Source organism: Haliaeetus leucocephalus, unplaced genomic scaffold, assembly GCF_000737465.1.
Source record: "Haliaeetus leucocephalus isolate CR32 unplaced genomic scaffold, Haliaeetus_leucocephalus-4.0 Scaffold808, whole genome shotgun sequence".
Classification (NCBI taxonomy): domain Eukaryota; kingdom Metazoa; phylum Chordata; class Aves; order Accipitriformes; family Accipitridae; genus Haliaeetus; species Haliaeetus leucocephalus.
The window spans coordinates 386734-407751 of record NW_010973244.1 but is presented as its reverse complement, the minus strand read 5'-3'; the positions used below and the strand labels follow the sequence as shown (position 1 = coordinate 407751).

At 40.5% G+C, this 21018-nt stretch overlaps 1 protein-coding gene across 1 annotated transcript in view; it reads left to right on the top strand.

Moving 5' to 3' along the window:
* AMPH (amphiphysin) overlaps nt 1-14048 on the top strand; it is an 87972-nt gene extending 73924 nt beyond the window's left edge. Inside the window, exons 18-22 of the mRNA XM_010581820.1 lie at nt 2461-2517; nt 6567-6710; nt 7970-8236; nt 10016-10117; nt 12874-14048. Coding sequence (XP_010580122.1) covers nt 2461-2517; nt 6567-6710; nt 7970-8236; nt 10016-10117; nt 12874-12981 — 678 coding nt within the window. The 3' untranslated portion in view covers nt 12982-14048. The remainder of the gene's footprint in view (nt 1-2460; nt 2518-6566; nt 6711-7969; nt 8237-10015; nt 10118-12873) is intronic.
* The last annotated feature ends 6970 nt before the right edge of the window (nt 14049-21018 follow it).

Sequence of the window (21018 nt, the reverse complement as noted above, 5' to 3'; positions counted from 1 at the left end):
ACTGAGCAAGTACAGCAGAGGCCAGGAAACAGCCTGCAGCTTTGAGGGTATCTAATTATGGTTGAATCCCACTGTAGGTACAATTCACAGTGCCCAAATGGCGGAGCATATCATTTGGGAGAGCAATACAATGGTTAGATAGAGAAGAGCGGTCAACTGTGTCCAAATTCTGAGTGTGCGGCTAAGTGCAGGTGCAAAGTTGGAGCATGAGGCTGTTAAAAATATATGGCTCTTGTATATGGGAGAGAACTGATGTAGAATAGTGTTGAAGTCTGCAGAAGCAGATTTTTCTCTGTTTATTGAACCAGGGAGTTACTTTACTCAGATGTTATTTCAGTCATCCTTTTTACTAGGCTTTCATGCCCTAAAAATGGTACAGTTCATGCTGCCGTGCCTTTCTTCTCAAACCTCCCATCCACAAAATCCCAACTTCCAGCTAATCAAAAAAGCAAAAGCAAAATGCTACTAATTTAACTAGTGCGCAATAGTCAAATTAGCTTGTGAAGCAAGGGGAACTCTCCTTACTTTCCCCTTTCCCACCAGAGCTGTGTTTTCAGTTACCCTGGAGAAAAACACTCATTTAAAAATATGTGTATGTATATATTAGATTCTTCTGCAAAGAGGCCCAAAGCTGGGCTGATGGGATTCTTTCCAGAGAACATTGCCAGGGTATTATTAAGAGAAGGGCAGAGGCTGGTGCGTTCCTGACTATAAAGCGCAGGATGATGCTCATTTCTGAAGGCAGATTGACTTGTAAATACAGATGATGGCAGAAATTCAGCACTTTTTAATAGTAAAAGTAGGGAAGGCATCTATCTACCGACTTGCAGTTGGACAGAAAGCTTTTATGGGCAACAGAAACATTTGTGTACATCTCTTCTGTAAAAAAAAAAAAAAAAAAAAAAAAAACCCACAAAAAAGTGAGACTTCTGTGGGTGGCTGTGTTCATGCGTGCATCGCTGGAGTAAGAAATAATTATATTTTGCTGTTGATATTTGTTTTTTCTATTTAAGACCCTCCACAGTCTCCTCAAATATACTATAAAATCGAGGACTCCATGGCAGAGGCTTGGCAGCTTCAAAAAAAAAAAAAAAGAAGAATTAATCATTTAAAAAAAGGTTATATAACACTGTAATTTGAAGGGGCTAAAGCTGTGAGAGGTTTCCATGGTAACGCTGCTGTCAGCAGCTGCCTTGCCCTGGCATCTGGACATGTTTGGGGCTTATGAGGTGACTGCAGGCAATACTAGAAGATTAAATTAGAAAAAAACATGAGTTTGGATATAACTCAGCATCTTTTTATTAAAAAAGAAACTTGCAGCCATTTTAGCTGAAACTTGTAGAAGTTTTGGGGTGACAGCTGTGGGCATGTGAAGGCAGTCAGCTGGAGCCTGAGCACTTGAGGTCTCTTCATTTCTGAGTGCTGAAGTGGACAGTCCAATCTACCATGCCCTCACATAGGTCTGCATAAATTGTCTTCACCCTTACAACTCTTTTGAAAAATCTGACCTACCTGTGTTTGCAAAGCAGCCTCAAAATTTATTAGCAAAGTGGATTTCCATAACAAGGCTTTGATTTTCTTGTCCTCAGCAGAGTGTCTTTAGAAATAGCCTGTGTGTGCTGGGAGTCAAACCTGAACAGAAAAAAAGCACTTCCAACTGTTTCAAACCAGGCCTGAATGTTAGCGATTTTGACTCTTGACCTTCTGTAGAAAAGGACCTAGTGTTAAATGGCATCTGTGCTGTCAAAAGTACTATCTGGGGGGAACCCACTACTGTTCAGTGCATTCGATCCCTTGAACACCTAAATGGGTGTCTGATTTGGAAAACCACTGACACATGTCTAATTTTTGAAATGTCAGGCACCTGCTGCATGTACCACTAAATATGGATATAGAGAAAGGTGATTCTGCAAAAAAATGATGAACTTTGTGACCCACCTCTTTTGAACAGCCCCTTTAAATTAGTTGTAGTCCCAGCTTGGGTGGAAGAAGTAAGTGTTTTAGAAAGTTTACCTTGAAACTCTGGTGAATTGCAGAGGCAGCAGCAGGTTATAATGGGAACAGTTTAAGTCTTGGGTGGGAGAAATTTGAGCTTGCTGGAAACTGCAAGGTCAGCAGTGTTGTGGGTTGCTTACTAAAAAATTCTTCAAAGCTGGTGCTATTATGAGAATACTGATAATAAGAGTAGATAAAATTGTCCTTAGCATTTACTGTGTGATGATGATGACATATGTAGAAGGTTTTATGTGTTGGTTTTTAGCCTATAACTGCTTTTATTTCAGATTATATGTGGCAGCAAGAATCTTCCTGCTTGCTATATACTATCCCATTCAGTTCCAGCCATTCATTTCATTGCATCCCATACATGCCGTGCTTCCATTAAGCATGATTAATACCAATTTCTCTGCAGCCATTGCCTCAACATGAGTAAGGTGATGACCATATTTCCTCTTCATACAGGACAGTGTCGAGGCAGGGGATAAGGAGACAACTGGAGTTGCTGAGAAAGAAAGTGAGGTACATACGAACAGCCTCAAGAGTGTGGTTGTGCTTTAATATCTTCAATATTTGTCATTTGCATGTCATCAATATGCAGGCTGATACAATGCAACTGTGACCTAGCTGTGGTATCCTAACACTGTACAGATATACCTATAGCTGCGGTATATATTCTAACACCAGAGCACCTCTCATTCAATGCAGGATATGCCTTAGAAACTGCCTGTTGCAGTAGCATAGAGTGATAAATATCAGGGCAGCAAACAAAGCAGCTCCGTGGTAGGAGGTATAATGCTGTTTCTATTGACATTTGGAAATATGTTGCATAGATTCCCAGTAGCTTTTACACTTTCCATAAATTTGTTTGCCTAGCCTTCCTGCAAACACCTTTATAAAAAGAAAAAAATAATTGATTATTCATTTATTTTTCCAAGCACAATATGCCCTGAACTAAAACAGATATTTGAAAATAATCATGTTACACATTGTTTGCTAAAGCACAAATTCTGCATCAAGTTAGATACAGTTAAAATCAAATTACAAAGCAACTGAAAAGATCAGTGACATATTTTAAGCTGTGCATGTGTGGGCTCGAATGACTGTATTTTGTTTATGTATCTTCAGAGGTGATAAAACTACTTACCCTGAATCCTTCTATACTAAAGTGAAACTATAACATGTTCAAATGTCCACAGAGAGCAGCAAAAGAGGAGTGGCTACATACAAAATGCATGGACAGAAGTAGGGACTGAGAAAGAGATTGTAACTTCTAGTTATTAATCACTTAGGATTTGTACCTCGAGGTGCTCACAACCTCCTTTTTGTTGTTATTCATTTTGGTGCCACAATGTATACAAAAAGATCATGAACTGGTCTCCATTCACTTTGGTTTCAGAACACGTTAAGTCCAGGAGTCCAAGTTTGGGTTTGTTACCCTGCTGTAAAACAGCATTAGGTCTGCTAGAGTCAAGGATATATCCGTGGAAGCGAGTTTGGGACTCCGGTGCGATACTCCTCACCAGTGCTGCCACATCCACATAGAAATCCTTGGAATTACACTAGCAAGAAGGTACAGGCCAGGAGTGGTAGATCAAGCCCAGCTCAGTTTTGACACAGTGCAAGAGAGTGTTGCGTTGCTTCTCTAGCATTGGCTCGTCACTCCTAAAAAGTCTGGTCCAAGAAGAAATGTGCAAGAAATTCTTCACTATCCTGTGAGCACCAAGACTAAGTCTTTGAAATCTTTTCTGCTTTTTTCTAATACCACTTGTCCTTATAAAGTTGAGGTCTCTTATCTGGTGAGTTTGACTCTGTGTTGTTTAAAATAGCAGTATTACTGCATGCAGAAGAGCTGCCATAAGGGGTCAAGCTATTTGCTAAGCTGATATCTGGCCTCCAGTGGATGGTCATCCCTTTGATACTGTAACTTGCATAACAAATTCTTCAGTACTACCCCAAAAGTCTTCCAAGACTTTGCAAGCAATTGATGTATTCCCTAAAGCATGGTGATTAGTTCTTCTTGGCAATATATTAGCTAGCTTACCTGCAATTATAATCAATTGTCATAAAAATTACCCAGTCCTTTTCTAAATCCAGCCATGGGGTGAGATCTTCAGCTCTGGAAAACTAGAGTCGCTCAGGGAGCTCCTCTGGCAGACCCCCAGCAGCAGGCTCAGTACCCGTCCTTCTGCTCTCCCTGGACTCGTTCTTGCTGCTGCCGAATCTGTAGCATTGTGTTGAGCTGACAGCAATGTTAAAGAGTCGAGAGTGCAACCGAGTGAATCAGCTGCATCTTGGGTGAAGAAGCATTCCTTTCTGCTGCAATTAAAACAGTCAAGTGGTTCTTCTGTCACAGCCCCCATTATACTGGGTGACCGTTTCTTTGTCCCCTGTGTGGTTGGTGTAATGGGACAACTGTCCAAATTTCAATAATACTGCTAGATAGATCTAATTTGAAATACTATTAGACAGTCTAATATTATTGATGACCTATGGAGAAGAGATTTGTGGGATTGGTTTTCAATACGAATTAAGGTAATACAGGTAACTATATCTGCAAGTATGTGGTTCCCCATAGCTGGGTATGAATTCAGTGGGATGAGCCTTCCTCTTTTTTTTTTATTTTCTGTACTAATCAAATATATTTGAGGCTGATAGTGAGGTTCATTCTGTGCTACCTCACATGCATTTTTGTAAAAGCTTTTTTTAATCATCTAGTTTGCATTGGTTTTGTACTCTTAAGACACAACAACAAATGATTATGCAAGTGTCAGCTGTGGTATACATTCAGTGACTCATGGCTACAGACTGTGAAAGCGTCACCTTTTCACTGCGGGGCATTTGGAAGCTGATTCATGTAAATTAGTATTCTCCTCTGTAGTGAAATAAAATGGGCTATACAAATCCAATAAATAGAAAAGAAGTGTTGATCCTAATCAACAGACAGCAAGATCAATTTCTGCAGCATGCTGTTAGAAGTGCATGGTATAAAATCAATCTGATATGCACTCTGTTACCCTCTTTCCTACTAGCCTCTTCCAGGGCTTTTACACTTATCATTTATTTGAGTATCTTCATGGGTCAAGACTGCTAAAATTGGTAATACTATGAGTGGCAGGCTTGCATGCCTTGCAAGTCGCAGGAGAAGATGTCAACATCTGTCCATGTCTTTTGATGTTACTTGCTTTTATGGTAGGGTATCCTTCAGCAGCAGCATTTTCAATTTAAACTAAAGCTTCTCCAGTGATTTCTACAAACCCTATAGTATTTTCTGTCGTCAGGGACTCCAGAAGAATTTCTTTAGCACATCAATTAATAGCAGCGAATAGGAGTAGTGCTGAATATTAGATATTGCTAAAAAAAAAAAAAAAATGCCTCAAGAGTGCCCCTGAACAATTGCAGGTAGTTCAAGTTGAGTTCATATAGCTGAGTTAGCTTGGTTTCCCATGGAGGAAAGATCAAACTGAGGAAACAAAGAGCATCAGGCTGTTAACTGGAGATCAGAGATATTTCTGCTAATTGTAGCTTGACATTGGTACCTAGAAGACAATTTTTCTTCAGTGTTTTTACTTTATCCTGGTGCTATCTGCTGTACATTAAAAATTACATGTTGAAGCTAATTGGATTAACAGAATGAGTTTTGTCATTTACCTTCCACCTTCCAACCCTTAAGATTAATCCACTGTAAGTATATATCCAATATGCTTCTGTAAGCATATACCAGTATATACTAATACAAATATTACTGTGATATATAAATTACAACAACAGTCTCTGCTGGATGAAGGATTCAACATTGATCTATAGACAGGTGCTTTTCTATCCATCTTTCAAGAACTGGAACAAAATATGCATTAACTTTTCAACATGGACTGATCACACATGGTTCAGTCATATCCGGACTGAAGGGGCTTTTATGTATGTTTCTTTTTTTTTAATGCTGACCTAGCTATAGATCTTTATGGTTATATTTTTTTTTCTGATATCTGACGACATCTGAAGATTTCTGATCTTTATCCAGCTGTAGAATATATTTGCTTCTGCTGATAGAGCCCGATTTCTCTCTGTTAGAAAGGAGTAGTAATTAAGGCAATATTTTGAAGCCAGCCAAGGTCTAGAGATAGGTGATGGTAGCCGGAGAACACTTGGAGCCTCTTCCCAAGAACAGACTCCACTAGCAGGGTCCTGTGGACCCCTGGACAGCTTGCAAGCTCCTCCTCCTCAGCAGAAACCTGTGGTGAATTCCTTCCACAATACAGCTCGAAGGCAAGAGAAGGAAAATGTACTAGAGCCTTGGCAAACTGTTACTCCACTAGTAACACCTGAGGACTCTGCTAAGTGGTGCCTAGTGAGGTTTCACAAATGTCTGTCTCCCACCTGCTAATCAGCTTCCCTGCACAAGCTTGCCCCCAGCGCTGCTCTGCCCCACAAATCAAGAGGAACTCTAAGGAAAGCAAGGCCGTGGGTTGGCACCACCCAGGGAGGTCGCAGAGCAGAGGCTGGTTCATGGTGTCTCCAGCAGATACCCAGAACTCATATCCTGAAAGGTCCCTCCCTCCTGTTGTTTGTAGGTGGTACCTGTCACCGAGGGGGCTGCGGCAGCAGAAGACAGTGCGGCTGTGGCAGCAGGAGCTGGTGCTGCTACCACTGAGCAGGAGGGTGTTGCTGAAGGTGACAAACCTCAGGGAGAAGAAAAGGAGGTTGACGTGTCTCAGGTAACTCATGTCAGTGCATGGGAGAGTGTGTTAGGGGAATCGGGACAGATTCAGCAGCCCGAGAAAGGCAAGGCTGCTGCAGCTCTGTGCCCCCAGGTCCAACCAGTAGCAACGCTGAGGCTCTCCTGGGATAGCCCTGGAGCGACCCACACCTTTCTTCTGAGTCCTTAATTTGGGTTGTGCCTGCCTTTGTGCCCCTGTGCTCCCCTGGGCTTGTGGAGATGGGACTTGATGGGCTGATGGCTCCTGTGATGGACCTAGGAGCAGCATGGGCAGGGTATTGTTTGGGCTCCCCCTCCTGCCATTGCCTTTCTGTGGTTCTCTGTGGAGATGAGCTTTATCACATAACCTAACAGGGCTTTCTGGAGAAATAGGCAGAGAAAGTAACGGATTTTTCTTGTTTCCTGGCACCATGTCCTATCAATAGCATTACTTTGTGTTATGTAAATCATGGTGGTCAAGCTATGTATCTGTATCTGGCCTGCTGCCTTTTCTTCTGCAACCTCTGAGAGGCTAGGGAACAGCTACTAGAGCAGGCGTGCAGCTGGGCAGCCAGTTGCCACCTCCTGTCATTGCATGTTGTATTTCTTCTGTGCACCAGAATAGGATGGTCTGGCAGAGGATCTGTGAACATGTTCTTTTCAGGTTGGATACTCCAACAAGTTTCATTAAATGCTTTTTATCCTAGGCTTCATTATTGGTCAGGTGCTACCTACTTAGTCTTTTTGCTTTCTCTGCTCCCAGTTACATTGTTGTAAATCAGGAGAAATCCTCTCAATCAGTCAAAGAAAAAGGTCATGTTTACTTCCTTCTTCACCTTTATATCATTATTACCCTGCTGACTTGAATTCCCAAAGAAATATAGGACAGTGACTCCTGGAACTTGTGGCTTAACCCAAACCCACCCAAAGTTAAGAGCAGGGTGGAGGAGAAAGGTTGTTAATTTCCATGCACATTGAAAATGAAACCCAAATAACCTGCAGAGCATTTTTATTATTTAATGCAATGATTTGTGGTAATGTGGAAAGTAGACTTTGGAGGACTGAGGGGAACAGGGAAAACAGGGAAGGGATTACTCCTTAACATTCTTGCACAAGTACTATTTCTTTTCTTAATGTAAGAATCCACTGTGGAGAAGAAAGAAATCCCCATTCCCATATATGCCCTGTGCAATAAACAGACAATTGTGTTTTCCTGCTTGAAATAAAGTACTAAATACTCTTGCGGTGCTTTTGTGGGTTTTTTGTTTTTTTCCCCAGGAAAAGGTCAGCAGCATCCCTTCAGTAGTAATAGAGCCAGCATCAAACAACGAGGGGGAGGGAGAAGAACATGACATCATCGTGAACGAGTCCAAAGATGCTGCAGCAGAGATGGGCACTCAGGGCGCTGACACTTCTCCCAGTGAAACTTCCCAAACTGGAAGTGAGCAGAAACCCGCTAAAGAAATCCAGGCTGCACCTTCTCAAGAGCAGCCTGTTCCAGCAGAAGACACAGCTTCTGCGATGCCACCCGGCTTTCTTTTTAAGGTCTGCTTCTTCATTCTTCTTTTAGACATCCCTTCAGATCTGTGGATGTGTCTGTCTGCACAGGTAGTGTGATGATTTCTTGAGGCCAAAGGATGCTTAGTTTAACAGCCAGACACACGCACACACAAATACACACAAACACAACTTTAACATTGTGTTGTTGCTTCATACGTGAAGTCTGAGAAGATATATTTTCTGCACACAGTTGTTGCTGTGCATATCCCTATGTAGCTGTAAGACTCACTGAAGTACAAGAACCCTTTCATCTCACCAAATTACTACTGAAAATTCACATATTGAGTAAAACTGCATTGCCACAGACTTAGTCAGCAATATTGTATGATATATGCTAACAATATATCTGATATACTAACAATATATTTGATCTTTAAGGTCCCTTCCAACCCAAACCATTCCATGATTCTATGCGTATCAGAAAATAGTATTTTTCTGGCCTGAAAATCTATAGTGGAAGTTCTGGTTCTATTGAAACCCATGGGACTTCTATAATTCACAGTAATGAAGCCAAGATGTCATTCTGTGACTTTAGTAATATTATAGTTATAAACTGTTAGGGTAATCAAACAGAAAAGTTTAACGAGGCATAAGAGAAATTCTCTCCTTGGCTGGCAGCACCCCTAGGGTTTCCTGGTTCACAAGGTTCTCTGATAATGCTTCTCATTTCAGAATCACTGAGCAGCAGAAAAGCTCCTTGAGGATGGATGAACTTTACATGCTTCCTATTATAATTTGCATAGTTCAAACTAATTAGTCCCATAGCACTCCATAAGTATGCCATTCTTCTTGGTCTATTCTCATTGCTCAATATTTTCAGCAAACTTTGAGAATAACATTAAGGTGAGCCTGAGCAGTATCATGCAACTCTTGACTCAGACATGCTGACATAGTTCACCTTTTGTTTTTCCTCACACTCTCTTGGGTCAGACATAAATAAGGAGAAGCAGAATATATAGCCATCTGGTTCTTGATGCCATTTTCTTTCATTATTGCAGAGTTACCATGGAACTGGCTGTGCTTTGAGAAAATTAGAAAAGCATATCTCTTAAGGAGGTAGAACCATTTAGTTAAAATGGTCTGTTCATAATGACATGCTGATCCTGCCAATGTTTTAATAATCACCCCTTTGAAAGACAGATATTTTTGGCATACCCATCTGCCCGTAAATGGGAGCTCTTTCCAGGGCAAGCATTAAGTAGTGTTCCCATTACTCACCTCTTTGATCACCTGTTGAAATGGGTGCTGTACGTCCCCCTCAAATTTCCATGGATGTTTACAGCAAGAATAATATCCAGTGCTCCCAACAAGAGAATGAGAGAGAGTCTGAAATATTCGTTCCTGGGAGTCTTTCCCAATTTTACTTGCAAAATCCTGCCACCCCTCTCTCAGATCTAGTAATGATAGTGGGGAATGAAAGAAAGTTCCTTACACAGAAGGAATAAAGGTGGCAGGACTTGTGGGGTGTTGCAGTATCATCTGTCCTTGAGATCCTGTAACCTTGGGAAAGGATCTTAGGTTTCCTGTGGTAGCCTCAGGAAGACTTACTTAACTCTGTCCCTGCTTCTAAGCATATAAATACAAAACTTTGACATGAATCAATGTCAGCATTAATGATTTGAATGTACCTGTCTATAGCCACATTTGCATAAAGAAGGCACATTATTCTTTTTTTTTTTCTGCAATATAGATTTAACAGATAATTCTGTTGAGAAAATATCTCCATTTAGATCATGTCTATATGTTCGGTGTTATTTTCTTCAGGTTGAAGTTCTACACGATTTCGAGGCAGCTAACAGTGATGAGCTGAATTTAAAACGAGGAGATATTGTACTAGTAATTCCTTCTGAGACCACAGCTGATCAGGTAAAAACATGTAGTTCTTTCTTTTGTTGACATTTTTCTTTCTCTCAGCTTTTTTCTCACAGATTATAGTTAATGGGAATGGGTGTTCAAAATGTCATTACTGTTAGAAAACATGAAGATTTTGTCTTTGCACTTGGTTTCATTTGAGACTAAGTAGCACAGTTGGCTACAGCTAAAGTTCCAGATATATGCTACTAGCAGTATCCAACATCAGCATATTTTCTAGGGCTTTTTTTATGCTAGTTCGTGGTGGATTTTATACAGGCACACATGTACACAAAGACTTAATACAGAAGATGACTTACCAATTGTGCATTATGTTGCTATATATCATCTTGTCTTAACGTTGCAGTAGAATTGATTATGTGGTCCCTAGATGTTCACAGTTCTTACATGTGAATTTCGAGAAATAATACAAATTCACCCACAGAGAGCACTGACACTTCACACAAATTGTGCTGTCCTACAGCCAAAATGTATGGAGATGCTGGTATGTGTGCTGCATGCCTCTACAGCTAACTCTGCCCTCTGGAAGCCTGAACCTGAATTAAACAACAGTTTAATTTCATATAAGACATCTAATTTTGTTTTAACAGTGCATTTCAGGTGAATTTTTAAACAATTTTATTCCATGTGTTAAATTGAATTACAGTGACGTGAATTGATTTTTGGCCACTGCTTTAAAAGAGAAGACCATCCTGCACACTGTTAGCACCAGCCACTTTGCAGGCATCTGTTTGCACCAGTAGTATTGGTGAAAAGTCTCCCGTTGATTTGGGGGTTGAGAGGTGGGGGACTGGATCCTGTCTAGTCACGTGGCTAAGACCACTGCTCTGAATGAAGAGTATTTCTTAAAATAGGTCTAAATACTAATGCCCTAAGCACATATGAGTGCTGGGGACTCTATTTGAAATTGTTTTGATGGTGGTGCTGTCCAAAGGTAGGCAATAACCAGTGTTCATCATCTCAGCTGAGCTTTCTTTTAATACAAGAGACAAGTAATTGGTTTTTGTGTTTGTGTTTCTTTTTTTTTATTTCAGAATAAAAGATTTTTTTTTTCAGCAGAGCACTTTGCTCTTTTTATGGGGATAGATTCTGTTATCCTTACTCAAATTATACTGCGTCTTACTTCATGGGCAGTTCAACTGATTTCATTATCAGTATTTGCAGAATAGGACACTGCTGTAAGGATAGCAAAATCTGCTCTCTTGTCTTCAGTCTGTTTTTCTTAGGACGTTATGTATTAAATATGCTTAATCTTCACTTGGTGAATCCATGAAATACATTCTTCTCTTGTGGTGTGCATCGAAATTCCATTAGCATTAATTGGAGTAAATTGTGTGCAATGATGGAGAAAATAAACCTTTATGTATTCATGTTTCTGAAACCATTCTGGTAATATCTTTATTACTCAGTACATATTTGCCCTTCATGTTTAACATCACCATAAAGTTTAATATTTTTGTCCTTTGCCAGGTACTTTGTTGATTTATATAGAGTCTTTTTATCTTTGTTATTCTTTATTCTCCTTCAAAATTGACCTGTCTAAAACCATAATTCTAATATAGCTGATAACATCAGCCTGTGTTCCCCATTCAAAGCAAACCAGTCCCACCCAGTGGCTTCAATTTTTCCATTAGCCTTGAGTTGAAGTTATTATCCAGTAAAACTGTTCATTCCTTCATACAGTGTATGCTGCCTGTGCTAGAAAGCTGCAGTTCCTCTCTCCTTTCTCTCAGATATTCCATGTGCTTCAAAAACATGTACCCAGCCAATGCCATACATAAGCTGTATCTGCTTTAATGATGTTTATTTTGGGGCAGAGAGCCAGTACACCACCACATGCAGCCACTGAGCAATCATGGCTTGGTGGTATATGTGAAGATCTCTTCAAAGTACTCTATCTCCTTGGGTACCCTTTGTGTAATAATAATATGGCAGCATTAGAAATTCTGTCATGGCTTTACTCTGGCTCCTGTTCCTGAAAGGAACAAAGCATGGAGTTGCTGAGTTAGTGAGATGAGAATAGGTTGATCATTTTTAAAAATACTGAATTGATTTTATTCTAGGTAGAATTGATCACACTGAAGAGAACCCAGCACTTTCTAATAAGAAATCTCTCTCTTGATTGCATGGACTGCTGGTGATTTGTTTACCATTTTGCATGTCAAATTCTGGTTTAGGTTTGCAGGAGTTTTTGGAAAAATAATTGCATATTAACTGAGTTTGAGTTTCTAGAGATAGTAATTCAGAGATTACAAGAATTGTTATTTCTTCTGCCTGCTGATATATGAACGAGAGAAAAGAACTCCCAGGGGAAAAAATTCAGATTGAAAACTATTTTTTTTTCCCCCATCTATGTTATTGTGTAATATTTCTGGCCCACTGCTATGTTCTTATTGTGCAAGTGTGCCAATATTATTGTGGCAACTTTGAAAAAGTCTCAACAGAGATTTGCACAAATGCAGATCTGGTGTAATTAATACTGGGTGACCTGGAAGACAGATAATCCAGTTTTGAGTTCAGCTAAGCATTAGATAGGCTAAAGGCCATACTGTATGCTCACAGTCACTTGGTGTCACAAAATTGTGGTCTGGCAGAACAGAGAAAACAGTCTTTGCAAAATCAGAGGCTGCTTTTTAACCAAAGCACCAAATCTTTTAGCCATGTGACTCTGAAACATCTTCAGGTCTGAAGCTCATAGCAAGGAAGGGGGGAGACCTGAAGTTTAAGAGACTCTCTGTTTTTTCTTGCAGGAGGCTGGCTGGTTGACAGGCATTAAGGAATCCGAGTGGCTTCAGTACAGAGATGCAAATAGTTATAAAGGACTTTTCCCAGAGAACTTCACACGCCATCTGGAGTAGTTCTCCCCTCTGGCAGGCGAATGTGGTACAAAGCTCAGTCAGTAGGTTTTTAACCTCTTTGAAACACAGGAGCCCACCTTTTTGTAGTTTAAGCTGTTAATGGTTTACAGACTGGTGCCAGACAAAGCTTGTTGAAACATATCAAAATGAGCATGAATGCGAACAGTTAAGCTAGCAATTTCTGAAGCAGTACATGAAAAAAATCAAATAAAAAAGAAATGTCCTTATTTGTTCACATGTATGTGGCAACAGGTTTGTTTGTGCTTTGTCAGAGCTATGGTGATCCTGTATTTGGTCCTTTCCCATGAAATCTGAAATTAGCCTCCTCAATACCAAAACCTTAACTTCTCTGCACTAAGTGTATTGTATTGAGTTGCACTGCAGAAGATTTAATTAGTTATCCTGTAGTAATGAGGTCAAACTATTATAAGTTTCATGTGTTTAAAAAAAATAATTAACTGCTGCAACGTTTTTCAATGTTATTTTTGGACATGCATAATATATATACACACAAGAACTTATATGTGTATATATAAGTGCATATGGATGTATATGCATTTTCACGACTTCATTGTAGTTCTTTGGCTGTGTAGTATCATCAGTACATGCATTGCTCTTTCACTGTCTGGCATTACAGGAAATGGTTTTGTTCTAAAGCAAAACTAGCTGCTCCATTGCCAAAACATGATACAGTATCTGTGTTTGTAATGTGAAATTTTCATTCTGAGATGATGAATAACATCATGTTCAAAGCTGCTAAACCTTTGAGAAGGCATGGCTCAGTCTCCTCTTCCAGCTGCAGTAGTTACAATGAGATAGTCTGGAGGGGGAGCTGTTATGATGCTAATCTATACTTTTTTATTTAATTGGCTGAATAAATTTAAAAAAAGAAACAGAACTAATCTCTGAGAAGAAATAAACACAATATATTTTCACTATATGTATTTATGCAGCGTACCTTCACAGATCCTTTTAAAATAAGATATATAATGTATCCTGTATCAAAAAGTCATCTGTAACTTATGTTTTCCAGTGCTGTGTCATTAAAAATAAACCTTTGATCCAAAGAAGCTGTTTCATCTGTGGTGCTTTTGAAGTTTTGTAACACTGAAGTTCATATGGTTTATATGTGGTATTAGAGAATCTAATGTTAATTTAATACCTCTTTTTCCAAAGGAACACAGCATAACAGGTGCACTTGCTCTCAACCCTAGTTGTGGCCAGAGCTCCAAAAGGTCTGAACCCCAGCTTAGCACATCTCCTAGCTGCTCCTCCTGTTCTAGACTCTGACTGCCAGCTAATATCTGTCCACAAGCACCAAGGGAGCTTGTCTGTGTATAACCATCACTCAACTGAAGATTGCTACCTCTCAGTAATTTTTCACTTGTCCATTTACTTTGTGTAGAAAGAAAGTTCTCCATGAATCTGCCCTATTGTGTTTGCTGATGCACAGAAGCTGCAAATATTTAGGAGCAGCTACATTTTCCTAGCAATTCAGTTATTTTTCATGATATTTTGGATGGGGGCTCGCTTTGTGTACAAATGGTATGTGTTTCCGCTCTATTTATAATTTCTCAGATTTCAGTTGAAGAAACAGTGTTTTTGTTGCTCTGGAAGAGGAGGAAAGTTGGTTTGTCTCTTTTTCAGAATACACTAGCTTTCAAAAGCAAGTCTAATGATAGCTGTGTTCTGTGAAATAGCTGAATGGCTCAACTGTGATAGCTGGGATTTTGGCTTTGAAATGTCACAATGAGCAATCAGAGTCTAAGGAGGTTGCAGGAAAGCTCTTTGGTTTTCTGTTCATTCCTTTAACAGGTTTGGCAGTCAGTAGTGATCCAGGGCCAAGAATCTCATCAAGGAAACAACTTTCTTTTGGTTTTGGTGTGTTACAATAAATTCCAGACTCCAGTGCACCACTTTGAGGTGGTCATAATAACCTATTACACCTGATTTGTGGTGAGACTCTGATGACCTCCAGGCCAGTTTCCTGCTTAACTACATCTCAACACTTGCATTTCAGTAATAGCTCCTCTACAGATCACTGCAACAGACCAGTACTGGACGATGGAGCCTCAGTTTCCCTGTGGACACCGTGTCACTTCTTCTTTGACTGGGGCCTACAATCAAGTGAGACTGTCATGCGTGACAGCTGTAACCCTAAAGAAGCAGAGGATGCTATGATCAGCCCAAAGCATTTTTTACCCAGTGCTGATTGTGTGTAGTTACCTTTATGCACTCTTGGTGCTAGAAGTACCAAAGTCAAAGTCAACACCCTTGGCCTTGATTCTTCTAATGTCCTTGATACCGGTCAATTTGCCAAATCCACTGGTAAGGGGTTTGCAGCACACTTGAGGTTGTATGTAGATAGGAAAGGTCTCTGCTCCACAGCAAAGAGCTTTCATGGTTTCTTCTGACATGCTCTTCAGAAATACTTCTTGACTCTACTCTTCATTTCTTAATTCCACCTCAGTATAAAGAAAAGTATAATTTCAAAAACCATCAAATGTCCACATCTTGCTGCAAGGACTGTTGTTATTTGCTGGCAATAAGAAGATGTACTGATAATGTCCCAAAAGCCATGCTATTACACAATGCCTGTGTCATTTAAGTGCTGCAGGTTACTGTGGATATAGCATATCATTCTGACATTAAGTATGTCTTCATATCTCATGCACCCCAGATCCACAAAGCAAATAGATGTCTTGCAGGAAGGATGAGAAGAATTATTAATCTTCAAAATTCCTTGCAAAATTCCATATACTCAGATGATAGATATTAAAGGAAGGACATTGATAAATTAGCCAGAATGAAAATTTTCCTAATTTTCCCTTCTAAAAAAGGAGTTCATTAATAGAAATGTATTTATCATTTTGGGTTAACAGCTGTTTCTCATATTCGATTTTGTCTTACTCTAGTTTTGTTAGTTAGTCAGACTTACCTCTCAGGCACTTTGATGTCTGCAGCTCCTGAGATGAGTAGCGTAAAATAAGCGTATTTCTCTGTGATCTATAGAAGCTTATTCTAGGGCAAGCAAGGGAAATTCTTTCCAGTATGTACTGCTGTTACATACCAGTGATACCCTCCCCCCGGCGTTATATTAGCCCAGAATTATTTCTCCCTTTTCTTGGATTTTTCTGATGAACACATTGGTCTTGGCAAATTACCAAATTTCATGCTTTGGGAGTGATTGTAAAACAATAACCCATTGTATCTTGGTTTCTCTAAAGACTTATTTATTCCTAAGATAGCACACACTACTAACCTTGTACAGCACCTGTAATTTCTAATTCTATATAAAATGAACCCTTAAAATATTTAGGGATGCAATCTCCTGATCCCGCAGGCTGTTTATGCATGGTGTGGCCTTGGAAGTAAGACAAAATAACTGAAGATGGAGGAACATCTCATGAGAGTGAACAAATAAATTGTGTATTTGCAGCTCATCTACCTGGTTTACAGCCTTTCATGACTAATGAAAAATGCATAAGCTGAATGACACTTCTGTCCCTTTTCTCCTCCTCCTCCTCCTCCTCCTCTTCTCCCCACCTTGCTCCACCTCTTCCAGACCTCACAGCTGGGTGCATCTGTCCCCACCGCAAGAAGAGGGAGGGGAGGCTGGGGGGGTACGGTCCTACACAGATTGCGTGGCATTTGATTCCAGGATGCTCTCATTACTGATGCCCTAATGCCAGAAAGACGTGGAATAAATCATAGTCTTATTAAGCTTATGCTTAATGAAAATTTCTTAGTGTCTTGCTGACACAAAGGCATCAAGAGAAAGTCACCAGGATGGGTAGGTTAGATGGGTGGCGTTGGGAAAGAGCAGCCACTGGCTGTAGGAACAGTTTACAAGGCTCTCCCCTCTTGCACGCCCATGTGCAGGCAGAGCATGAGCAAGTATTAGAGCTGTAGTAGCTGGAAGTACCACAGTAGCCTCCAAATCACCACAGTTTGCTGCTTGAAGGACAAAATCTGATTTTACTGTTAGTTTTTAAAACAGATTTAAAAGATCCGTCTTTTCGTATTTAAAACACTAAGGTGACAGTTGATGACACACCAACCAGTAAGCCAACCCCCGGCTGCAGGAAGCAGTTAGTTCGATTAATTAGGCAAGGTCACATTCCTGAAAGCTGCGCAATAGAGCGTGAAGGTGTTTTTCCAGCTGGCTGTAGTCAGCAGTGCCACTGTTAGCTCTGACGTGCTCTCTGGTGGCAAGACGTTTGCTGCAAGCCAGGGGACTGCAATGGACTTGGTGCAAGCAAGCCAGTGACACTACATGGCAGCCACTTTGCTTCTGTTTTAAACCCCAGCTCTTTCTGGAGTAAGGAAATCCTGTTTAATTAGGAAGAGGAATTTTAGGAAATGGCATGTTCTCAGTCCAAGTTCAGAATTAGAGCATATGTATGAAGTGGGCTATGGTTTTGGACTCAGCATCTCGCTAAATGTATAGATGTATGATGAGAGAGTCACTTTCCAAAGATTCCTCTCTCAGATTGTCATCCATGTGATTGCAGCTCTGATGCTATCTTTGTGTGTACCGTGTCTCCAGCAGCATTTGATATACATCTGTGTTTCTCTGGCATGGATCTCTTCACTCCGACCTGTTTAATCAGCACAGAAGCATCATATGGGGAAAACTGCAGTGCTTTCCAAATGTAAATGTCTCCTGTAACCGACAGGAAGACCTCATAATTAGCATTAATTTAGGAAAAAAAAAAAAAATCATCCCAAAGGGAATTGTGCTGCATATTCAGATGCTTAACAGCAGTTAAAGGAAACTTTAATGAAAGAAAATACCCAGACAGTAGTAAAAGTGCAGCTCTGTGCATATACATGATTTCTGCCCAGCCACAGGCACTAAATAAAATGCCGAGAACAGCAAAGTAGCTTGTAGGCACCAGAAAGAGTCTTCAGGAGTCAGTAAGACCCACATCTGCTGAAGAGGGTCAGCAAATGCATATGTCCTCAACCTGGTTTTAGAGGAGAAAAGAGACTGGGGTCTCTTTTGGTGCTGTCAGAGCACAGGCTTTGGTGCAAGCCAGGCTAACCCCAGGTTGCTAATAGTGCCTCTACATTTGCCTAGACAGACTGCATGTAGTACAAGGTATAATTGGACCAAGAACATCACATCAAAACACTGGAAAGTTAAATAGTTATATACTTGAATTATTACATTTCCAAGGCACATGCTACAAAGGAGAAGGTGAAGGTACTCCAGGCTTCCTATACTTCATTTATTTCAGGTAATTATTCATAAGAAAGCCAAATTCTCTATATAAGTTTTTAAATTTAAACACATTGAGCTGCAATGGAAGGAAGAATCTGGCTGTGTGTCAGTGAATAAAAAAACCCATGTAATCCTGAGAAATAAGCTGTGTGGGTTAAGAAAAAATTGCCAAATGGGAAGGTCACACAAAATTCTCTCTCTCTGTGGCTAAAATCTGACAGACCTCATACCTGGCACAGTGCTGTGACTCCTAAGATCTTGTAGAGATATAAATGAAAGTGGAAATTGTCCATAGTCATTGGCAGGGATTCAAAACACTATTTTAAGCCTATAAGATGTTTTATAGGAGAGGCTGTATAAATGCTGAGAATCTTCGGGTATCTCCTAGGCCAAGAACATCACACTGCTGTCCACCTAAAAAGTACTCATGAAAATAAAAATTACTGATTCACTCCTATTTTGCTTAAAAATTCAGAGTATTGTAGGAATTCTTAGCATCCTTCCATGCCTATGGATGCTATATAGCATCTACACACCTGCTCAGAAAGGACTTCTAAGGGTTTTACTCCTTCATACCCAGCAGAGGGTGGTAAATGCTAGAATTTGCATTTGCCAAATTAGCTATCATTTGGATCAATCTTCAGCTATGAGTTTGTTTCATTAATGTCTCTCCTTATCAGAATTTGTCTCAAACCTGCAGACACACAGGGCAAATTCAGTGCAATAACAGAAGCAAAACTGGTTTTATGTTCGCTGTAACTGGCTACTTCATCCTGCAGGCAAACAAAGACAGAAAAGTACCTTATCAAGATGCACCGTAAGTTGTTACAGCAACATATCCTTGCATCTCATATGTATTAAAAGTCATGCTGTATACTAAACACGGTTGCACCAAGCAACAAGTTAGCTGATTCAATTCAAAGAGACAATGCTGGTTTAAGAGGAAAAAATAATTTTATATGCTACCTCTGCTTAAAACAATTTTGTAGTCTACCTGTGTTTAAATAAATAGCTAAAAGTCATTTACTATGGGAAAACATTTTAAAACAAAAAAAGTCTTCATTTTCTGGCTCCTTCACACTATTTTGACCTTGTAAAGCCAGTTTCCCTCATAATTTTCTTACATGTCTCCTCCTGTCTCCATCTCTCTATGTTCAACCTACCCATGGTTTGTCCAGGTTTCACTGGTGTGACTGAAAACCCTGCTCGACTTGTGTTTCTTAAGTGTTCATGCTGCAGTATTTGATTTTCAGCCAAAACAGCACTGATAAATGAATGTTTGCAGTCTTTAATGTTGGAGTGCTCAAAACCAGCAAGCCATTCAGTCCTCAGTTACCTGACACTGGCTCTTGAGGCCACAAAAACACTGCACTAAGCCACCTCTCCCCTAAATGGAGTCCTCGAAACAATAAAGGAGGTAGAGAGGAGACTTGCAGGGATAACACCAGTAAGCAAAATATTCCACCATTTTTCTATACCACCTGCTCGATTTAGGTCTGCAAAATACCATACAAATTCATAGTATTCCTACCTTTTTGTTCTGCCCTTTTCTGAGAGTGCTGGGGAGGGGGAAGGTACTGCCAGGAAATGTGAGATGAGGGTTTCTAGATAGATCTGAGCCATGCAGGGTCTCTGGCCGAATGCTGCTGCCTATCCCATGATCGCTTCCCCTACCCCAGCTTTTTCCGGAATAAGGAAGAGCCCACACATGGTTTTCATCATTCTCATAGGATTTCCTCTCCAAGATGTAGGTGAGTTAAAGCTGGGAATAGATATCATCAGGAGGCAATGCAGAAGTCCAACAGTGCAGTGTTGGGAGTCAGAAGTGACTTGAATGCAGTGGTCTCTTTGCATGCTTCTTGTCTGCCTTTCAAGGAAATGCAATGTGCAGTCTTTACACTTTGAAGACTCTTTCACTCTTCCAATTTACCAAATGGGAACTAATCTGACATTTTGTGCAGGGTTTTTCCCCTCTCTCAAATACCAAACACTTTGTAGAGCTTCCTTTCAGTGGAAGGAGGCAACCCCCACCTTCACAGGCTTTCACACCATGAGGACTTGACCACACATCCCCTCTCAGCCCTGCTGTGTGTCCATGTCCCCTTTCTTTTGCTGTCAAAGCCTGAAACTTTCTAATAGGCTTGAAGCAACAAGAGCTCCTGAGGGTCCTTATTTTCTTATCAAAGGGTTTAGGACTTTGTGTCTCATCTTGCTCTTTCAGCCCTGGAATACTCCTTGCCTGGGAGCACACAATGCTGCTGGTCCTTGAGGAGCAGCAGCAGGGACATGGAAGCCTCCTCAGCTTGTCTCTTTGCCTGTAAGTACACATTTCTTTCCATATTTTTTAAAGTTTTTAAAGGTCCTGGTCATTGTTTATATAGGGCTATGTGTCTGATGCCCTACAAGGTAATGTTATATTCCAGAGAGCAAAAATTGCTTTACTGTGCAGAAACTAGGGAATGGAAGAGAAAATTACAGTCCACAGGTGGTCAGAGACGTATGGATGCACAGCAAGCTCGTGCGCTGATTTGCCAAGGCTGCAGCATATCTAGGTACTCCTCAGCGAGTGTAAGACGTCGGTGTGAGACTTCTCTCCTTTGTACCATCAGCAATACGCATTGCTCCGGAGGCAGATTCACCTCCTATGAACCCCAGCTGCACATACCCAGGTTAGGGGTGGACATTGCTGCCCCAGGTAGGGGCATATTTCTAACTATGGCCTCCTCATCACTGCTTTCTTTTCACTTTCCAGACGTGCTGTGGGCCATTAGCCTGGAGCAGGACCCTGTTATAAACCAGGGACACAGGGA